This window comes from Xenopus laevis, chromosome 9_10L (assembly GCF_017654675.1).
Source record: "Xenopus laevis strain J_2021 chromosome 9_10L, Xenopus_laevis_v10.1, whole genome shotgun sequence".
NCBI classification, from domain to species: Eukaryota; Metazoa; Chordata; class Amphibia; order Anura; family Pipidae; genus Xenopus; species Xenopus laevis.
Genome location: NC_054387.1, coordinates 53,833,065 through 53,854,860, shown reverse-complemented (window position 1 = coordinate 53,854,860; position 21,796 = coordinate 53,833,065). Strand labels below are relative to the sequence as shown.

The 21,796-nt window shown below is 42.7% G+C and overlaps 1 protein-coding gene across 4 annotated transcripts in view; it reads left to right on the top strand.

Annotated features, from left to right (window-relative positions):
- The window catches only part of LOC108701206 (centrosomal protein of 112 kDa-like), a 125,716-nt gene that overhangs the window by 17,942 nt on the left and 85,978 nt on the right, over positions 1–21,796 (top strand). For 2 of the 4 annotated variants that reach the window (XM_018235517.2, XM_018235518.2), the window contains exons 6-9: positions 2,012–2,089; positions 15,585–15,632; positions 16,419–16,496; positions 19,214–19,300. In XM_018235517.2, the coding sequence (XP_018091006.1) occupies positions 2,012–2,089; positions 15,585–15,632; positions 16,419–16,496; positions 19,214–19,300 (291 nt within the window). The remainder of the gene's footprint in view (positions 1–2,011; positions 2,090–15,584; positions 15,633–16,418; positions 16,497–19,213; positions 19,301–21,796) is intronic. The other 2 variants (XM_018235520.2, XM_041576925.1) reach the window with 2 other exon arrangements.

Here is a 21,796-nt window from a genome sequence, read left to right as displayed (position 1 = left end):
AGGGAGATGGCACATGGTAAGATTTGTCAACGTTGATTAAATCTGCACTACCATGAGTGACACACCTCCTGAAAAAGACTTTCCATAATATAAAATTAAAAATCAGCGTGACCTATAGGTAACTTTTAATGTACATTCATATATTAAAAAGTAGTGTCAGTATCACTTTAAGATCTGGCTTTATTGCTGAAATATAAAGCCAGCAAAGCAATTTCCCACGATTAACCCGGAACTCATCGAGTTATAGATTTTACTTGTGGCGATCTTAATAACAGGCCCTCTGCTCCTATTTACTACCTTTTGTGTCTGCACTTTGAGTCACTGCTTTGCCCAGACACACAGCTCTAAGCCCTGTGTGGCATTAGCCTTACAATAATCACCCCTGATCCAGAATTATGCGCTTGTAATATGCTACAGGTATGGGACCCATTATCCAGATTGTTCAGGACCTGGAGTTTTCCGGATAGCGGATCTTCCCGTATTTTGGATCTTCATACCTTAAGTCTACTAGAAAATGTAAACATTGAATAAACCCAATAGGCTGGTTTTGCTTCCAATAAATATTCATTATATCTTAGTTGGGATCAAGCACAAGTTACTGTTTTATTATTACAGAGAAAAGGGGATTTTTTGAAAATTTGGATTATTTAGTAAAATGGGGTCTATGGGAGATGGCCTTTCAGTAATTCGGAACTTTGCAGATAAAGGGTTTCTGGATAACGGATCCTATACCTGTACCGATCTCCAAAGCACCACTCCATATATCCACATGCTTTAGATGGCAAGGACAAAAAGTCTACCAACAGTAGGCTTACATATATTGTAAAGAACATTTTCTGCTTAATCCAAATTAAGTGAATATGTTTTTCTTCTACCAAAACACAAAGCTTTGCTAAATTTAACCCTTTTGGTGAAATCTCTGAAAATCACCTCAAAGCTTTTCACCTTTCATATCTCCCACATGTCATTAGATTACACAAAGATAAATCTTCTGGTGCAAAGAGAAACTCTTGCTGCAAAAGAAGTGATTTCTTTGCCTGCGAGCACATATGAGAAATGTGCTTGGCAGGTAAATGATTAACAATATCACCCGTTTATACATGCAAACTGAAGGAAACACAATGGCAGCTCCTATCTACAGTATATTTATAAAAACAAATGTACAGTGATGGAATGTCCTGGGCACATAATAAGCTATACCCTCATACTGTACTTTCTAAGCAAAACAATATGGCACCTCCTACCTATATATATATATATATATATATATATATATATATATATATATATATATATATATATATATATATATATATATATATATATATATATATATATATAAATATAAAAGCCGTGGGGTCGGTGCACACAGAGCACAAAATGGATGCCTAGGTGCTGGAACTGTTGAAAATACTATGGAAGTAGCAAAAAGAGTCCGCACACACAGGGCTTGAGTGAGAAAATAAATTTGTCGTTTATTCAACGTTTCGGCCCAGTCAAATGAGCCTTCCTGAAGACGGCACATGTGACTGGGCCGAAACGTTGAATAAACGACAAATTTATTTTCTCACTCAAGCCCTGTGTGTGCGGACTCTTTTTGCTACATATATATATATATATATAGTTACAAATAGGAAGGAGAAAGGAATGTTCTGGGCAGACAATAAGCTAAACCCGCATACTGTATTGTCTAAGGGAAACAATATGGCACTACCCTCCTATAAATATAAATACAAATATATGGAGGAGGAATCTTCTGCGCACATAAATAAGTTGTACCCTAATACTGTACCCTAATACTGTACTGTACTGTACTAAGCCAAACGATATGGCACTGTCCTCCCGTATGTATAAATACAAAGAAAAGGAATTTTCTGGGCACACAATATACTATACTGTCTAAGGGAAACAGAATGGCAGCTCAAACCCATGTTTATGAATGCAGAAAGGCTGTACAATCCCATTACACTGCTGGTTTTGCCTTTACAGTGTATTTTTCTTGCTGCTTTAGGTGGAACAGCATAAGAAAATAGCACAAAGCTTTGATGACAGTGATATAGAAGCACGGCTGAACAGCTGGAATCTTGGGGTAATGTAGTTCTCGTTGATTATTATGCTTTATATGCAACATGCATCAGTAAATTTACAAGACCAGATGCAAAAAAGGAAATAGTGATGAGCACATAAACATGCCAGTTTAGTCCAAACTCAAACCTGCCTGATCTCTGGACAATTTTTAGCCAGATTTAGGTCAGACAGGCCTTCCCAAGCTCCCCATACATGAGTGTGTATGAGATTGGCTTTTCGAAGCCAAAATCTTCTTTCCTAATGCGTCATTTGAATTAGAATGCCTAGAGCTCATGCCCTGATTCCATCTGCAGCTAATTTGCTGGATTCCAACTGCAGCCAATTTGCTGCATTCCAACGGCAGCCAATGCGCCGGGGTTCCATCGGCAGCAACGCGTTGGGTTCCATGGCAGCTAATGCACAATAGCTACAATCTTGGTCTTAGTCTCTGCAAAGTGTTTGTGTGTCTGTGATGTACACCAGTCATTTGGATTAGTATAGCTGCTGTCCAGTCTGCTGGAGAGAACATTGACACAAGATATTATTTGTAAGTTATTTGTACACGTTGTCTTTGTAATGCACCCTTTCAGAACAACATATTTCATTTGTCCTTTAACACTAATGGGGCAGAGGTCATGTATATGCCAGCAGAGAAAATGACCCATGTGTCATTATATAAAGTCATTGATTTCCGTGCAAGCAGAGACCTTAGCCAACTAGGCTACATAGGGTGGCTGCTTCTGTCTGGGTGCCCAGATACCTGTGTACATTGGTGGGTTAGGTATTTATTAGTAGATATGCATTAATGCAGGACACAAGTCAGAATTGGCAGAAACAGCTAGGATTTGGCCTGACAAAGCTTTCAGCAGACCCAAAGTAATGGGGCTTTAAAGTTCTGAACAACTGACCCTAACAGATTTTGTTCATAGCTATACTAATCCACTTGAAAAAGGGCAGATGTGCCCGAAACATGTTGTGTGGACGATTAAAAATGCACTTTAGCAGTTAAACCTGCGATTCTGTCCTTCTGTTCCTTATTCGAATTATAATTATTTATTGGGTGCCCTGATGGAGCACTATTGGGACAGTTTTAGGACTCGCTGCAACCTTCTTTGTGTATAAACTCTATTGCTGAAGATTTTGTTCATAGGTAACAAAAGAATAACTTCTTCGTTTTCTCAGATTATGGTTTGCGTTTTGTCAGTATTGGACCGAATCTTTATTTATCAGTACCAGATTTAGGTTTGGTTGCAGACATTATCAAAGAGGCATCCGTTGTGTGCAGATAACTTGGCACCTGATCCTGCCATCACTTGATTGGCCAGCAACCTTTCCAGTAGTGGAAGTGGAAGACATATTGTATAATGGCAAGGCAGCCAGGCTACAGTACTAACAGGGCAAAGAGAAATGCCCTAGATCAGTGCTGTCCAGTATTTCTTTCCTACATGGTTGAAGGCTGATAATGGAAGCCAGTGTTAGCCACTCCCTGTTTTTAAACCACACCCACTTTAAACCATGACTATGTCCACATTAATGGTGGTTGCACACCAAAAAAACAAATGGTTGGTGCTCACTGCAGGGATATCAGTCATTTGCGAAAAAAGTTGTCATATGAAGACCTACCATTAAATCCATATGCCTCATCCTCTCCTGTGGATAAGACAGCACCCCCCAAGCAAACGATTACACACCTTAGGGGCTCTTAACAACAATTTTCAATTGCTAACAAACCCCAGAACAAACCCCTACCAGGCTTATGTTCCACAGGCAGAGCAGGGCACACACAGGTGGAGTATGGCACACCTAAGGAGCATAGAGCAGGCAGAGTATGGCACACACGGAGCTTAGAGCAGGCAGAGTATGGCACACACAGGAAGCATAGGGCAGTCAGAGTATGGCACACACAGGAAGCATAGGGCAGTCAGAATATGGCACACACAGGGAGCAATGGGCAGGCAGAGTATGGCACACACAGGAAGCATACGACAGGTAGAGTACAGCACACACAGGAAGCATAGTGCAGGCAGAGTATGGCACACACAGGAAGCAAAGGGCAGGCAGAGTATGGCACACACAGGGAGCATAGGGCAGGCAGAGTATGGCACACGGAGCATAGGGCAGGCAGAGTATGGCACACACAGGGAGCAAAGGGCAGGCAGAGTATGGCACACACAGCATAGGGCAGGCAGAGTATGGCACACACAGGGGGCATAAGGCAGGCAGAGTATGGCACACACAGGGAGCATAGGGCAGGCAGAGTACAGCACACACAGGAAGCATAGGGCAGAACTACTCTAAAGGTGGCATACACATTGAGATCCTCTCATTTGTCGATTTCGCCTAACGAGCGGATCTCTCCCCGATATGCCCACATTGAGGTGGGCGAAATCAGGTGGATCTGATCATGTGCCCTAGGGCCCAACGATCGGATCATAATGCTGCCAATACGGGCAGTCGGATAGCGGGACAGCATCTACAAACAGATGCCGACTCTGTCTGTCTGCAGCTTTTATCGGTCCGTGTATGGCCAGCCAAAGATGTATTACATACAGTGACACAGTGCTGGTGACCCATCAGCATTTTGTATAAAGTGTGAACAGGAGAACAATGTGGGCAGTTTCATTCTGGGTCTCAGGTGTGAACAGTACAGATCTTTAAAGGAGAACTAAATCTTAACTAAAGAAGTAGGCTACATATGCTGCACACTATGTTTTGGGCTTCTATACCAGCCCAAGGCAACCACAGCCCTTTAGCAGGAAAGATTTGTGTCTCCAAAGATGCCCCAATAGTTCCCCATCTTCTTTTCTGCTGATTCACTGCACATGTTCTGTGCTGCTGTCACTTACTGAGCTTAGGGACCCACTCACAATATACAGTACACATAGAATATAAATGTCACAATATAAAGCTGATTAGTAATTAAAGGAAAACTATACCCCCCAAACAATGTAGGTCTCTATAAAAAGATATTGCATAAAACAGCTCATATGTAAAACCCTGCTTCATGTAAATAAACCATTTTCATAATAATATACTTTTCTAGTAGTATGTGACATTGGGTAATCATAAATAGAAAATTGCCATTTTAAAAAATAAGGGCCGCCCCCTGGAATCGTAGGAATCACTGTACTCACAAACATGCCAACAAACCATACCGGTTAGGTCACATGAGCCAATTAACAGACAGAGTTTTGTCTTTTGCTTCCATTCTTCTTCCTGTTACAGTTAGAGTTGTAGTATTTCTGGTCAGGTGATCTCTGAGACAACACAGAGACCATCACGAAATGGTGGTTCAAGGCAAGAGATGTAAAAGGGCAATATTTACTTAAATATATATTCCAGTTTGGTAAGATTCTTTAATATGCCACTTAATATGATATAAACTATCTGTTACTTAAGTGTTCATTTTGGGGATATAGTTTTCCTTTAATACAGATAATCAGCCCTGTAACATCATCTTATATTACAGGCCAACCTCATTTTCTGCTTGATAATTTGCAGTGGCCCCTAAATTGGCCCCTAAATTTAGCTTCTCAACAGCTTATGAGAACTTATGCCCCTGAAGAAGCCGGTTTTCCGGTGAAACGCGTTGGGTGGCATAGGTGGACAGTGGGGGACCAGCCCCCATTTGCTCCCTACGTAGCTAGGCAGAATTACTCTGGGCAAATGGAAGGGTGGTCTGGGAGGGCTGGTTAGACTTCTGACTAGCGTTTGGAACAGACGTCTTTTGGCTAATCAAATATACAATCGCTCTAAGGTTAGGAGCGAGTGCCATTTCTTTGAGGCTTTTTTTGAACTAAATGTTAAATACCTGAACTAAAACTGGGTGCCGTATTATCTGTTTATGTGTACAGATAATAATAGGGGAATTCACTTACTTAGATATATCCCATTACTGACGATATTTGTAGTGATAGTGGCTGATTGGATATCAGTGCACTATTCCCCCACTGTTCCAACCTATGTGTTTTTAAGCTATGTGTTTGTTTTATGGACATGGTCCAGCTTCATTGAGGAGGATCCACAATGATGTGTCTTTGTAGCGTGATCTTTTAAGTGAGACTAATAAAAGTTGTGTTTTAATTCACTATCTACTTCTGCACCTGAACTAGTTAACTGGAGGTTTACAGGGAGGGGGCATGAGCAATTATGTATCCCACCGTGTATTACCTTAATAGATACATATGCTTCTCAACAGCTGCTCAGAGCCTACTGAGCATGTGACTGTCACAGACACTTTCCCAGATTGTGACCCGCTGTGACAAGTTTGAAGTGCTGGGTCATTACTGTTGTTGAGAAACTGAAACTTAAGGCTGGTCCAGTATGTTCAGTATGTAAAGTATAAATTTTTTTAGCCACATTCATTTTTAGAGTTTAGTTCTCCTTTAAGGTGTTACAGGAACTATACATGGGCGGGGGGGATTACATGTGAACAATGCAGGAGTTTATAATCTGAATTTGAGGTGTAAACAATGCAGGGACCAGATAATCTCTGTAGTGATACCTTTTAAAGTTTACACATGGTAAACAGACACAGCATACAGATTTACATGTGTGGCTCCACACATGGGCCGCCAGTTGGACAGCACTGCCCTAGATGGTTTTATACCATGAACTCCTGTCCTGGCACATGCTCATGCCTCTCTTTGATCCACAACGACTGTCTCCGTTTGCTGTGACAGTTTAATGGCTGTCATTTGGCTTGTCCTGATTCCTCGCATTCGCCTCCTTTGATTCCCCTCTCTTCTAAGCTCTCTGTTTGGCACAGACGTTGCCTATTGTTTCCCGGCACAAGGAAGGAGCCTGTCTGCAAGGACGTGTGGGCCTTAATTGTACCAATCTGCGCCCTATGTGATCCATTTCCATATCTTCTTACAGAAGGACATTGTATAGAAGGACGTCAGTATCTGCTCTGCCTTGAGCCTGCAACATGCTGCTGTCTGCCTTCTTTCATATTAAAGGGGAGATAAAGGCTTTTATTCAGAAACATGCTCTGACTTCAAATAGATATTTAGAATGAGAGAATTTTTGCAGATCAGAGCCCTGGCATGAGATTCACACACACACACATACCCCCCACAAATGGACCCTTATTATCCATGGCATTTAGTGACATGCTGCTTCCTAATTCCCTATGCATTGTTTGGAATAAGATCTGTTTCACAATATCGTGGGATGTACAGACACTGTATCAGAGCTTTCTATTATGGCGCTGTTTACCCTGTGCCGGTCACATTGGCTGCTGAGAAGGTGCTTTTTACCGTGTGCTTGCTTATATTGGCTGCAGAGAAAGTGCCATTTACCCTTTGCCTGCTTTAATTGGCTGCAGATAATGTGACCTTTACCCTTTGCCTGCTTATGTTGGCAGCAGAGAAGGTGATATTTACCCTGTGTCTGCTCATGTTGGATGCAGTGAAGGTGCCGGTTACCCTGTGCTGCTCCTGTTGGCTACAGAGATCGTGCCGTTTACTAGTGATGTGCGGGCTGACACCCTCGGTTAGGGCAGACCTTGCTGCGCCGTTTATAGGTCGCAGGTGGGTTTGGGTTGAGCTCTTCTGCCTGCTCTCCCCACCTTTGACCTTAGACAGCCGGCTTTCCACTTCCAGTTTTATAGGCATGTGCCTGCCCACCCCAACCGCCATGTTTCCCACCAGAAATGGGTTAATATGCCCTTTAAAGAACATATAAAACCATGAAAAAGTGAGGTGAGTTATTTATAAAACTCAGACCACCACAGACCTGACCAAGCTCCATTAGGAAACCACATTCTCATCTCGCTCCTGGTATGCCATGTTTTCCATGAGAAAACATAGAGCTCTTCTCCTGCCGTGCCAGCGCTAAGCTGCCCCCTTAGCAGATTAATTAGGGAAAAATAAAGAATGTCACATCGCAGCTTGTAACGATGGAATATTGTTCTTATTAGGCCTGGTTCAGCATTAGTTCAGCTCTGCTTTGCACTTCATTGTTGCCAAGCCTGTTACTCATTTGATTTAGTATTTCTCTTGGCTCCCCCCCCCCCCAATATTCCCCCAACTCCTCCATCTGTTGTCTGGCAGCCCCCTCCTGCCTGTACTGCTCAGCCTGCATTCTGCTTTCATCAGGGGCTTATGCCATTTCTCCAGTACTTTATATTGTCGTTTTTGGGAGGGGCAGGGATTCTTCTGTTTTTATATTTACCCCCACCCATGCTGTCATATTATTCACATTATGAGAGGGATTTTTATTTTCTTAGGCTTGAAAGAAACATCTTGAGACAATTCAAAATGTTTACAGAGCAGAAAATAAGGAAAAACTGGTGATTTGGTTCCGAGGATTAAGCAGTGGGAATATGGCACTTCAAAGCCCACCTGACTGCACTTACTGCCTTTCACTATAGGGATGCCACCCAAAGAAATATAATGGACACTCACTATAGAGATGCCACACATAGAAATATGACACGCCGCATAGAGATGCCTCCTGTACTTATATAAATGACACTCACTATAGGGATGTCATCCATATATCTACCACTGGCACTCACTATAGAGATGCTACACAAAGAAATATGACACTGTATAGAGATGCCTCCTGTTCTATAACTGACACTCACTATACTACAGGGATGCCATGCATATATCTGGCACTCACTATTGATAGGGAATAATCCAAAGACCGGAGATCACCGAGGTAAAAGGAATAATCCAAGTTTATTATTTATATAATAAACATACACGAGCTCCGTGGGTTCTGATACACAAGTAGGTCAGAACTAAGAAACAAAAGATTGACCACACATTATATACCCTTCAGGAAAGGAACTTCAATGGGAAAAGGCCTCTCTAGGGAGAAAAGGGAGTATTGCCAAGTATCTATCATAGTGTCTCAGTGTACAATTATCTAGTGTTAGCTAGCTATGTGAACGTGAAGGGAGTAACATAGTGGGAGAGCTTCAAGGCCAGGGCACCTGCTAGAAGCAAAAGGATAACATAACATACTACTGATAAGGACCTTCTCAGATGGCACACTGTCTCCTGGGTAGTCTTGAAACAGTTCATAGAAGGGCCCCATGGGCACTTTGAAACTGCTCAGTCTACCTTGGAGGGGGGCTTAGGAATGCGAGGGGCCATCTAGGGCCTGCAAGACTTTTCCTTCCACAATCCCCCGTTTTGTCAGTTCTTCTGACAACCATAATACAAAACAAACAATTAAACATAGCATACCTTATAAATGCAATGCATACAACCTATATGAGAATACATCTGGTATATAATGTTCATACACTGTGGTGGTTCATTGAAGTCAATTTTTAGACTTTTAGTGTTCTTAGGATAGAACAGAACAGGTTTAGAAGAGCTTGCCTTTAGAAAAGAGTGAGACAATAAGGAGGTACAGCAAGAACAACAGCAACAAATGGTGTTAGGTAGACAATAGATGACTAGGAGGATGACACCAACACAAACGAGGACATACAGAATGGTATGGGAAATCTTAGCACTGATATCTTGGAACCATGTGGATGGGTCCAACCAGGGGAAGATGGATTGTTCCTTGTGACTGGTTAAAAAGATGTCCTTCCTCTGCTAAACCTTTACCAGGTGCTTGTCATCAATGTAATTACAACTGTACCTAACCCTCCTTGACTAGCTGGAAGAGAATCTAACACTAAACAATGCGGCAGAACTTCCGTCTTCAATTGTTGGAGTTCATGACTTACTATCTTCAAACTGTTGTCATATTCATTAGTAATGTTATCAAGCAACAACATACTAGACATAAGGCTAAAGGCTTTCGTAATACAACATCTATTTACCTCAGGGGAAGTTAAAGAGAGCTCTTGCCTTACCTTTAAAGATGCACGCTTCATTTGGAAGTGTGCTGGAATCTGAGCTATCTTAATATCTTTAGCTTCCATATACCAGGTGGGATGAAGCAATTTAGCAATCATACATACACCATGGGAGCCTTTTGGTAGCCACGGATAGGCACATTTACCACAAACAAATTAATAAGGTGAAGGTAAAGTGTAAGGAGGTATAGATGATTAGCGGAACTGTTGATACAAAGGCCATCAGAACATAAGTGTACCAACTTACCAATATCCTTGGGCGACACCGTTTTATGAAACTGGAGAAGTGTCAAATTACCCCAAGGCCTGTTAACTATATCCTGACAGGATAGAGATTCTGCTACGTATGTTATACTGCGAGCTGACAAAGGATAATGTGTACATATCCATCAATCAGTAATAGTGTGGATGCTGCTATAACATACATTTTAACAAAAGCATTATCATTAGGCTCAAACAGTTATGCATATAAGTCTCTTTTGACAACCTTAACCTGATCGGTTGACGACATATTAGCCTCCGAAGTTGGTGAGGCTGCTGTTTGTTTATCGTTGCCTGCAGGCTTTATGAGTGCTATCGTCAGCACAGCAACGAAGATAATGATGTGCAGTACGGAGACACAGATGATAAGTCTTTTATCTGGCTTTGGGCCAAAGCATCTGGCACACAGAGACATGATGGTGCTGCTGAGGATCTTCACCCGATGGGGACCTACGTCTTTTGCACTGCACGTTAGGGTCCCTGGGACTTAGGTGGTGGAGGGAAAGAGGCGTTATTATGTCCTACAATTCCCCCCCACTTACACCGCAGGTGGAAGTTGAGATTTCGGTTTCCCTTCAACCTTTACAGCTGTTTCTGTGACTAGGAGTACCTGGAATGGTCATTTTCAGCGAGGTTGAAGATCTTTGGCACTGTGTCTCCTTATGAGGATCCAATCTCCTGGAATGAGATCATGTGGTTCCAGAACATCCGCTGGATCTGGTAATGAAGAATAAACTCGAGAACACAATTTGGTCAGTTCCTTATGTAACTGAGAAACATATTCAGTCATTCTTCCATAGTTCATGCAAAGAAGATGAGTAGAAGGAAAGTACGGAGCCATGCGTGCTTGTCTCCCAAACAATATTTCATATGGGGAGAGTTTACTTAGCCTTTGGGGAGTGTGCATGACAGACATAAGCACTATATCAAGGGCATCTGGCCACACAAGTTTAGTCTCTGCACAGACTTTACTTAGCCTGCTTTTAAGAACACCCTTTAGACTTTCCCACTAGCTTGGGGATGATATGGTGTGTAACATTTGATGAATCCCAATGTCTTTGTGCAGATTAATTACATTACCTGTCCCATGAAACGTGTACCTTGATCAGAGGATAATACCTCAGGCAGTCCATAACTGTAGACAATCTCTGCAATTAACTCATTAGCTATAGCTTCATCTGAAGCTTTTACAATGGACCCAGGGAATTGGTCAACACAAACAATTACATATGCATGGGTACAACATTTAGGTAACTGTAGGAAATCTATCTGCAATATCTGAAATTGTTACATTGGTTTAGGTCAGTGTTTGATAGGTGTTGGAATCGTCTTACCTAGATTATATTGCAAACAAATAAAACATAATTATACATACTTGGCTGCAATAGACGAGAACCCGGGGGCAAACCACATTCCTGACACTACATCACATATCCCCCCATAAAAAGTGTGGGTGAGATCATGTGAGGCAGCAACCAAATATGGTAACAGAGCACGGGGTGCAACAGGGCAATCACCTAAATGCCAAACAAAAACATCACCACTTGGAGTTTGTGTGCATCCGGCTTTAAGCCAATGTTCCTTCTCCTCAGGTTCCATTTGGTCCTGAAGGGCTGATAATACAGCGCTAGAGGGAACAGGAAGAGAAGGTTCTTTTACAACACATGCTTTAAACATTTTATAACACAATGCTGCTTGCTTTGCAGCTACATCAGCATAGGCATTATATTGTGCTACAGGGTCAGAGGACCCAGTGTGGGCGTAGTACTTAATGACTGCAACCTGTTTCGGTAGTGGCACTACCGGATGGGCTGCAATAACAACTTCGTTAACTGCTCTGAGATCCTGAACAAACCGCCACTCATTCTTGCCGGGCTTTTTAATTGGCAAGATGGGCATATTTACAGGGCTAATCCTATGGTTGAACACTCCCTTATCAAGTAACCCTTGAATTACGGGGCAAATCCCCTATACCTTTGCCCTGGACAGTGGGTACTGTGAGATTTTGGGCGGGGGGGGGCCCTTTGGGTCTACTTGTATGGACACTGGTGGGATGGATGACATGAACCCAACATCTGTTGGTGAGAAAGCCCACAAATCACTTGAAACACATTGTAATTTAGGAGGTACAGAATCTTCCTCCTCAGAAATTTCAGACAGAAGATTAGTAGTATCTAGTGCATTGGTCATCTCAGACACTTATGGAGGCAGGACAGGCACAAATACTGCATCCGGATTACAGTATATGGTGCACACTGGTTTAGAAAGGATGTCCCTACCTATGAAACTGTCAGGGATGGAGGCACTTAAAAGAAAGGCAGCTTTTGTGGATACAGGACCAATGGACACTTGCGATGGGCTTGTTTCTGCCATAGGGAGAGGATTTCCTCCAACTCACACTGCCGTGACTACATTACCAGATAATGGCAGGTTTGAGTGAGTCTTTAAAACTGAGCGGGCAGCACCAGTATTCAGTAAACAAAGTTAGGGTCTTTTAATTAATAAACACTTCAATTAGGAGGTCTGGATGGTGATTAGAAGTGTTTGGAAATACTGGTACCGGGGCTGCGTCGCACCTTCAAGCAGGATTTATGAGGGATGCATTGGAATGTGAAGGGGCTGCATCTCCTGCAGGGAAAGGGCTTTCTTTGGGGATATGCACTTATATGCATAATGCCCTTGATTATTACAATTAACACAAACAACTGTCTTTTTGTCACGGTTATCTGACCTGTTCTGCTGTCTGTTAGTTATTGTCTCTGGAGTTTTGGGAATTATCCTGGAAGTTGTTAGACTGTTGCTGAACGAGTAACACCTGCTGGGGCTTAAGACAGGAGTTCTCAACTTGTGGCAACGGCAATTATCTTTTCTAACTTCTTATGCTTCCAGGCAAGACTATGTATGCTGAGGTTACTTTGAGGATCATTTAGTAGTCCTACCACAAAGGTAATAGCATACTGGACAGCAGACTCTTTGGCATCTTGGTTAAATTTGAAAACTATTTCCCAAGAAGCTTCTGAAAGAAAAAAAATTGGTGCTTACTGTACTTTTCAGAGCATGGAAACAGACTCCGACTCGGGCTGGGTCAACAGGGTTAGTATCTCAATACATTTTGTCTAACATTTGGTAATCCCCTGGACCACACACTTTGAGTACAAATAATATATTGGTCTAATTAGGCTTATGAGCACCATTGACACACAAGAGTTCCTGTGCAAATTTGTGTGGATTAGTATGGGGCTGTGGAACATCTTGAAAAATCCTTCTAAGATCTGTGTGTTTTTAGTTAGACGCACTTCTGCAGCGTCCCCCATCGCCCCCCTTTTTCTCTACTTTGTATTGTACGGGCGGGGTAGAGCTTAGCTGTGGGGCTGGGGACAGCCTGCTTGTCTGTATCTGAGCTATAACTTTCAGAGAACTTATCTCTGAGCTGTTTGTCTTTTTGGTGTCAATTTTTTATTTTTTTTTTTCACTGTTCTCTATTATCAAACTTAACCCTTCTGCTATCAACTTTTCTTGTTCCTCTCTTTGCTTTCTAGCTTCCTTTGATTCTGAGGCACTTTCCTGACTTTCTAGGGCACATACTTGACCATTTACCTCTTTTGCTGCCTCTCTCTTGCTCTTAGCTATTACGGGAAAACAACCCATCATAGAGTGGGGAGGCTGACGGCTCTATGTATGCCTTATGAGTTACAACCACTCAAGTCTGTGGGGCTAAAGCTTCTGATATATCACTGCTGTGCTGCGTATGTACTTAAATGCTTGTACTCTTGTCTGGTGATCCCACGTATCGTTTGGGAGGAATGGCAAATGACTTACTCTCTGTAAGTGTACTCCACTTAGGCAAGTAAGCCACTACATCTTTGCCATATTCAACAGCAATCACACTACCTGGTGAATGCTCTACAGTCACTCTGCCTAGCGACTGTCTTGCGCTCACTCTCCTTGGTGAACGCGCAGAGGTGATCAGCCTCTGTTCACAATCCTCCCCGCTAGGGCGAGATGCTCCTAACGGAGTCTTACACTCATTCTGGCCAAATGCCTTAGTGAGCCTATTTCATCTCAACTAAAAAAAAATGCCCTCTTCCCTCAAGTACGCATACTATCTTGGGGTATACTGGGGTCTGACCAGGTAAGTTAGTACAATTCTTATAAGCAGCAAGAGTATAGAAAAGTTAGAACTTTTTCACTTTGCAATTAGTCCCCAATCACATGCACATTCATACAGGACACATGGTTAAGACAAACATAGATACCTCGAGTGATCACCTTGGGTCAGGCTGCTTGCACAGCAACACCCTGTCCGTTTGGAACCGGAGAAGAAAGGAGACAGAACAAGGTATGCTTACCCTGTGTGGCCACTCCTGTCCCGTTAGTTCTCCGGGTCCTCACTGTGGATGGGTGAAGTCAGCGTCTTGAGCCTGCCCGCATTATCTCCACCATTTGATAGGGAATAATCCAAAGACCGGAGATCACCGAGGTAAAAGGAATAATCCAAGTTTATTATTTATATAATAAACATACACGAGCTCCGTGGGTTCTGATACACAAGTAGGTCAGAACTAAGAAACAAAAGATTGACCACACATTATATACCCTTCAGGAAAGGAACTTCAATGGGAAAAGGCCTCTCTAGGGAGAAAAGGGAGTATTGCCAAGTATCTATCATAGTGTCTCAGTGTACAATTATCTAGTGTTAGCTAGCTATGTGAACGTGAAGGGAGTAACATAGTGGGAGAGCTTCAAGGCCAGGGCACCTGCTAGAAGCAAAAGGATAACATAACATACTACTGATAAGGACCTTCTCAGATGGCACACTGTCTCCTGGGTAGTCTTGAAACAGTTCATAGAAGGGCCCCATGGGCACTTTGAAACTGCTCAGTCTACCTTGGAGGGGGGCTTAGGAATGCGAGGGGCCATCTAGGGCCTGCAAGACTTTTCCTTCCACACTATAGAGATGCCACCCATACTTATATAACTGGCACATTCTCCAGAGTTTTGTCTCATTGCTTGGAACTGGTACATCCAGCCTGTATACATTGCTGTGTTGACTTAAATGCTTTAAAAGTACATTCTCCTATTGTCTCCATCCTCCCCTTGTGCCTGCACCATACCCTTCTCCCTGCATCCTGCACTGGTGTCTCCATCTTGTTCTGTTGTTTCCATATTGCCTTTCTATCTCTACCTTGCCCTACTGTCTCCATTTTGTCCTGCTGTCTCCATCCTGCCCTATTGCCCCCATCTTACCCAAATGTTTACTGCCTTCATTTAGTCTTACTGCCTCCATCTTTTCCTGCTTTTTCCATCTTGCTGTACTGTCCCCGTCTTGTTTTATATGAGTAAAACCATGAGCTTTTGCATTAACTAAAGCTAGCTGAAGATGATAGTTTTGAGATAGGTGCTTTATTAATTCTTATTATTTTAATAGATTGAAAACCCACGGTATCTTCGAGAGAAGCCAATCAACCTGTCCCCGGTATGTGCCCACTGTGATACATAGCTCAAACAGAGAAGCATTTTTTCATACTGTACTGTCTAGGAGAATCGGTATGGCAGCTTCTACACATGTGTTAAAGTGGCCCTTGTGCCTCTGGCATCAGTCATGGACAGAGCTGTGGAGTTTGTATCAATTTCGGGTATCTGGAGTTGGAGTCGGAGTTGCCAAAAAAGTTTCTGACTCCTAATAACTTTAAATACAAATACCGAAAACAATCAAATCAGATTTAAGAGCTTCTATGAAGGAGGATATGGCAGAAGTAATTCTGTTTCTAGGCAATACTTTAGCTGATTTTGGATTGTGTTTAACAGCTATTCTACAGTTATATGCCAGGTTCAATTAAAGTGGTATTAGGTTTTCCAATTGTTTTTGCTTTATGTAGTTTAATTTTGACTTTGGTTTAGAATTATTTTCTAATTTATATTTTTGAGCTTTGGCAGTGATAACATGCCTTATATGTTGTGTACTTAACATGGGAAATACATAAGTATGTTAAAGGAACAGTAACACCAAAATATGAAAGCGGTTTAAAGAAATTAACATATAATATACTGTTAGCATGCACTGGTAAGGTTATGGTCACACAGGCTTTTAGCGGCTGTTGTTAGCCTGCGTTTTTGGGCTGAGTGCACACAGGCTGAGCATCCCTGGGCCCATGACCATTGGTTGCACAGTCCTTATGTGTAGTTCCATTCTATACAGATGCTGCACTGCCTTCCTATAATATCGGACTGTTTCATGATGTCATCTTTTATCTCCCAACAGATTGCTCCCAGAATCAGCCTGGGAAAGGCAGGGGGACCCGTGGATGAGCAAGCACTTCCTCGGCTACAGGAGAAAAAGGTAACTTGTCTGTAATCCACCCCCCCCCTTTCCAGAGTGAAGTGTAACTGGAGCAGGCCCATGGGTAGTCACAAGCTACCTAGTGGCAGGAGCTTCTGCTTATTATGTCCATGTAGCCTGTAAAACAATAATTAGGTATTTAGGGAAGGATTTCTAACTGTGCCAGGTTTATGCTGTACTGACACCTAATTGCATCAAAACGTATGAAATTGCCACCTAGTGATTTCTGTTTGTGACTGTATCGTGTGCTACTTGCATGAAGTTTCGTTAGCTCTGGCATTGCACCGATTTATGGCTTTATGTCTGCGCTGTTAATATCCATAGCAAGGTCATTACTTATAACTGTACCAACACTGTTTTTTGTCTGGCAACTCCAATCAGCTGTTGCTAAACTAAAATACCCAGCAACCTCAAACAAGCACAGCCTCCTTTATATAATGCAATGTATGAATTCACAAATACAATCTCTAGACTCCCAGTGGCTTAATTAACTGACTAATTAAGCCACTTACATTCGCAACTGGGCTTCTGAGCTGCTGGAGTTTTTGGCCTTTTTAATAGGGTAACGGGGTAAAACATGAGTTTTATGGCTATTTTGATCTTTTCTGGCCCCAAGTAATGTCCCATCCTTTCTCTTTCCTTCTTTGGATAAACAGTCTCTATTCTTGATCTTAATCCCATACAATGAAGTGTTGTCATTGGCACGGTGACACAGAGAGCAAACACATATACAGGGCTAATTCTACTGGCACTGACTTCTGACAAGGCACGTGTTGTCTGACACAGGGCCACCTGGAGGAAGATTCACATATAAAACATAGACTGTTACTTATCTCTGCAAAATGTTACAAGGAGCAAACTGATAAACTCCCTTTTTGCCTTTATGGCTCAGCGGATGATCGCTGGCACCACTTTACTGCATGGGGCCAGAAGACCTGCAAATAAAAAGTGATTTGCAGAGCTATATGTGTGCTATTCATTTTGTCTCTTCTTATCAGAAGAAGCAGTGTAAGCCATTCTGTCTTGAGATCCCCAAAGTACCTGTCCCCTTTAAGAGAGCAAGGCCTGGTACCTCAGTCTGTGTTATGTTCAACACACATGTGTAAATTGTTCATGGAAAATTCACTTGTAAGCTACTGACTGGGTCTTAAGGGCCAGGGCAGCAGCTTTTAAGCACTGAGAGACACTGAATTCACTTACCCAGTGGCAGATTTCTGCCTAACCATGGGAAAGAGAGCAGCCCATGAAAAGGAAATGCATATAATCAGGACTTGGATGGGTATTGGGGGGGGGGGGTTATTAGATTAATATACCCAGGGAAAGGTTCCTGCCTGACCATGTGAAACAACGCAGCTCAGGAGCAGGAAGCAGAGAGAACCAAAGCTCTGTACCCGAGTAAGTACTGGGGGTGATTGGACTCACCCAGGGAAAAGTTGAATCAAAACAGCTCTAAGCAGTATTTTTCAAACTGCAATGTGTTTTGTATTAGCAGTGTGCCTACACTGCTAATAAAAAACACATTGCAGTTTGAAAATACACATTAGCGTATGCAAGAAGGCTGTTGCATGTGGTGTTAGAAAGGCTCTTGGTTGCATGAAGCTGCAAGGTTTTATCAGAGAAACGGGCTTCTCTAAGCATAACGTTAAGAGCCATCATATTCCCAATGCAGACCTCGTCCTAGGCCATGATACTCCCCATTTCCTGCCTTGAAGAAGAATTGGTTTTGTGGAAGGGGGTTTGAAGCGATTATTCCCTAAATCAGGCATTCCATGAATGCTTAACCCTATGTGAATCTCACCCAGAAATGTGTTCCTCAGATGTCACCCTCATTCTTCTGTAGCTATAAAGGCAGGGTGGAACTTAGGAAGGATTTCCCCTTATAAAAATTTCACAGACTCCTCTCTCATCCACCACTCTCAACTCCTTCACTTATTATTAAACAATATCCTTGTCCTGGGGAGGCCAAAGGTCTCGGTTGTGCAGTTCTGTTAGTGCCACCCTGTTCTCCATTCTCACATGTTTCCCACAGCTCAATATTTCATAGCCTTTACCAGAAATTTCCAGGTTTCTTTTTTGTGGCGCTAGCTTTGTCAGAGAGGCCTTTGGCCCTCAGCTTGCATTTTAATAAATGGCACATTCTTAACTTTGCTTTAGCTATTGTGTCTGGTGCATTTATTCCCATGGATACATAAACTGGGGTTCTAGTTCTAGTTAGCTCTGCTGAGCAAGCAACTTGGCAACACCCACTCATCCATCTACCTGCCAATACAGTATGCCCACATACTCTACTCTACTGTCAAAAGGAAGCAATTTGACACCTCCCTTTCCATATGTATAAATACAAAGCGAAGAAATGTTTTGGGTCCACAATAAGCTATACTCTTATACTTTACTGTATGAGGAAAACAATATTGCACCTCCCTCCCTTATGTATAAATGCAAATATACAGAGAATTAATGTTCTGGGCTCACATTGTAATGTGTCCATGGCAGGCCCAGACTGGCAATCTGTGGGTTCTGGCAAATGCCATATGGGCTGCGGTAAGTTGCTATAGACAATGACTATTTATTGGACTGTGGGGCAGCTGTTTTGGCCCCTGTGTGGGCTGTATGGGCCTCTGTCTACTCAGAATGCCAGGGCCTATTTTGAATCTCAGTCCAGACTTGGTCCATGGTAAAAACAGTGCCATTCATTTGTGTTTTCTGTGTTATCACAGGTGGATATGAAGACCAAAGCTATGGAAGCCAAGTTCCACGAGGAGAAGCTGCGCCTCCAGCAGAAACATGATGCTGACGTGCAGAAAGTAAGTTAGTATCTGGAACAAAGGGAAACATTAGTTCCACTCACTCAGGAGAATACTCTATGTGTCCCTTCCAGTCACTGATTCTCCTTCCTTCCGCTTTTCCAAGCATCACTTTCTACTTCAGTGGTTTGGGCCTTCTCATAACATGTCCAGCTTCAGTCTGTGTGCTCAGGTGTGATTTGGTCCTGGATCCACTGGTTTCTTTTCCTTGATGTCTAGGCCTTTGTTATATGTTTACTAAGCCCTCAAACTAGCAATTCTTGGGCAGCATTAGAAGGCTGTTCGTGCTTTAGCCACTAGAGGGAGCTTTAGCCTTACATTACTCATCCTTATTAGCCCTTTCTGTCACTTCTGTGCCAAACCCCTTGTGTGACCATGGGAAAGAAAGCAGCCCAGTTCTGTTGCACAGCTCATTTTTAATTCTCCACGCGGGGAGATGTGGTTTTACAGGCTAGTTTTGTATTGTTTCTCATACTACTGGCCATTCAGTCCATTTACCCTGAAATAACTAAATAAATAATAAAAAGAAGAAGCTTACAAAAAGACCAATTGCATATTGCCTTAAATTGCCAGGTCCATATTCATGCAGTTCTGTAGGCTTAGGGCTCGAAGGCTGATATGAATAGTAATGTCACACTGGTTCTGGTAGTTTCTTGCAGTTCCACGTAAGTCGGTTCCATTCCAACTCAGAAGCACAGTCTGCTTCCTCCCTCTCTCTTTATCCCAGATCAGTCAGAGACACGGGGATCAAATGGCACCGCATGGGGATGCATCAAAGCCTCATGGAGCAAAGTTAATATTTGGTCAGGTGCAGATTCACTTCATCTGGTCTCAAAGGCTGCCAGTGGATACAAGCTTTTATCTGGGTTAAGGTAGATGTGATCATTAACGCAGTACTAGTCACTTCTCTCCGGGCCTTGCTGGCCTTTTGTGCTACATGTGTTTTTTTTTATTCATGTCCGGCACATGCTCTGGCTTGTTGTCACTTATCTGAGGGACCAACCAAGTATTTATACAACAGTCGCAATACAAGGCTGATCATTAAGATTGGAGTGCCTTCTGCATCAGAATTTATCAGCCCTGTAGCATCAGCTTCTATGGCAGAAGAGCCTAACTTTCTGCTTGATGATTTCTGAAGCTCTTTAGGTTATTGGCACACGAGCTTGTAGGCTCTGCTGCTCTCAGCCTGCAGCTCCGTGTCCCATCGCAATTGATCTGAGTTAGATCCGCCAAACACAGCAGAGTTGAAGCGGAGGACAGTCCAAATATACAAAAGGAGGCATCTTCGGGCATGCTTGTGACTAGACGCAAGTGGAAGTGGCTTAGATGAATGAAGCACAGACATGGAGTCTAAAGCTCCTTGTACCCATAGCCTTAAGCTTAGCTTATTGCCAGTAAAACACAGCACACAGAGCAGGTTCAGTTCCACTGACACACAAAATATGACCTAACATGGTCCAAGATGAGGAGCTGCTGGGGGGCAACTTTGAAGACCTAAATCATTACTCATATAGGGCTGCTGAACCTCTGTGTTGGTACACTAAGTAAAGTATATAAAGTGCAGCATTTTTAGGTTTGGTTCTCCTTTAAAGAAGTAGCTAGAAATGTTGTACATTATGTTCTGAACTTCTGTACCAGCCCAAGGCAACCACAGCCCTTTAGCAGTGAAGATCTGTGTCTCCAGAATTGCCCCAGTAGCTCCCCATCTTCTTTTCTGCTGATTCACTGCACATGCTCTGTGCTGCTGTCAGTTACTGAGCTTAGGGACCCGCACACAATATACAGTACACATAGAATAAAAATGTCACAGTATAAGGCTGATTAATAATTAATGCAGCTTATTACTTTATGACAGCACAGAGACCAGTGCAACTAGCTTCAGAATTTAATCATAAACTCTGTAGCATCTGCTTATATCACAGACAAACCTCATTTTCTGCTTAATATTTTGAGACGACCCTTAAGCTTAGCTTTTCGACAGCTGCTCAAAGCCCACTGAGCATGTGAGTGTCGCAGACACTTTCTAAGATTGTGACCCCCTGTGACAAGTTTGAAATCCTGGATCAATGCTGCTATTGAGAAGCTGAAACTTGTGCAATATGTTCAGCATATGAAATACGACATTTTTAGCTATATTCATTTTTAGGGTTTAGTTCTCCTTCAAGGCAACATTACAGGAGCCAACTGTGGTGGTATTTTGATTTGGCCACTGTTTAGAGAGAGGGAGTAAAGGTGGCCATACATGGGCAGATAAAGTTGTCCTTTAGACAAATATCTGCCTGTGTGTGGGGGCTTACTATGGTTCCCCCGATCAATATCAGGCCAAAAATCGGGCAGATATCGATTGCGCAAGTTTGAATTTTTTATTTGTTCTAGGGCCGCATCAGCTAGTTGATGCGATCCCGCGACCCATTGGCGCCCATTCGCATCGTTGTAATTTGATTGTTCGGCCCCAGGGCCAAACGTTCGGATTAATCATATCGCCCTGCCGCATGT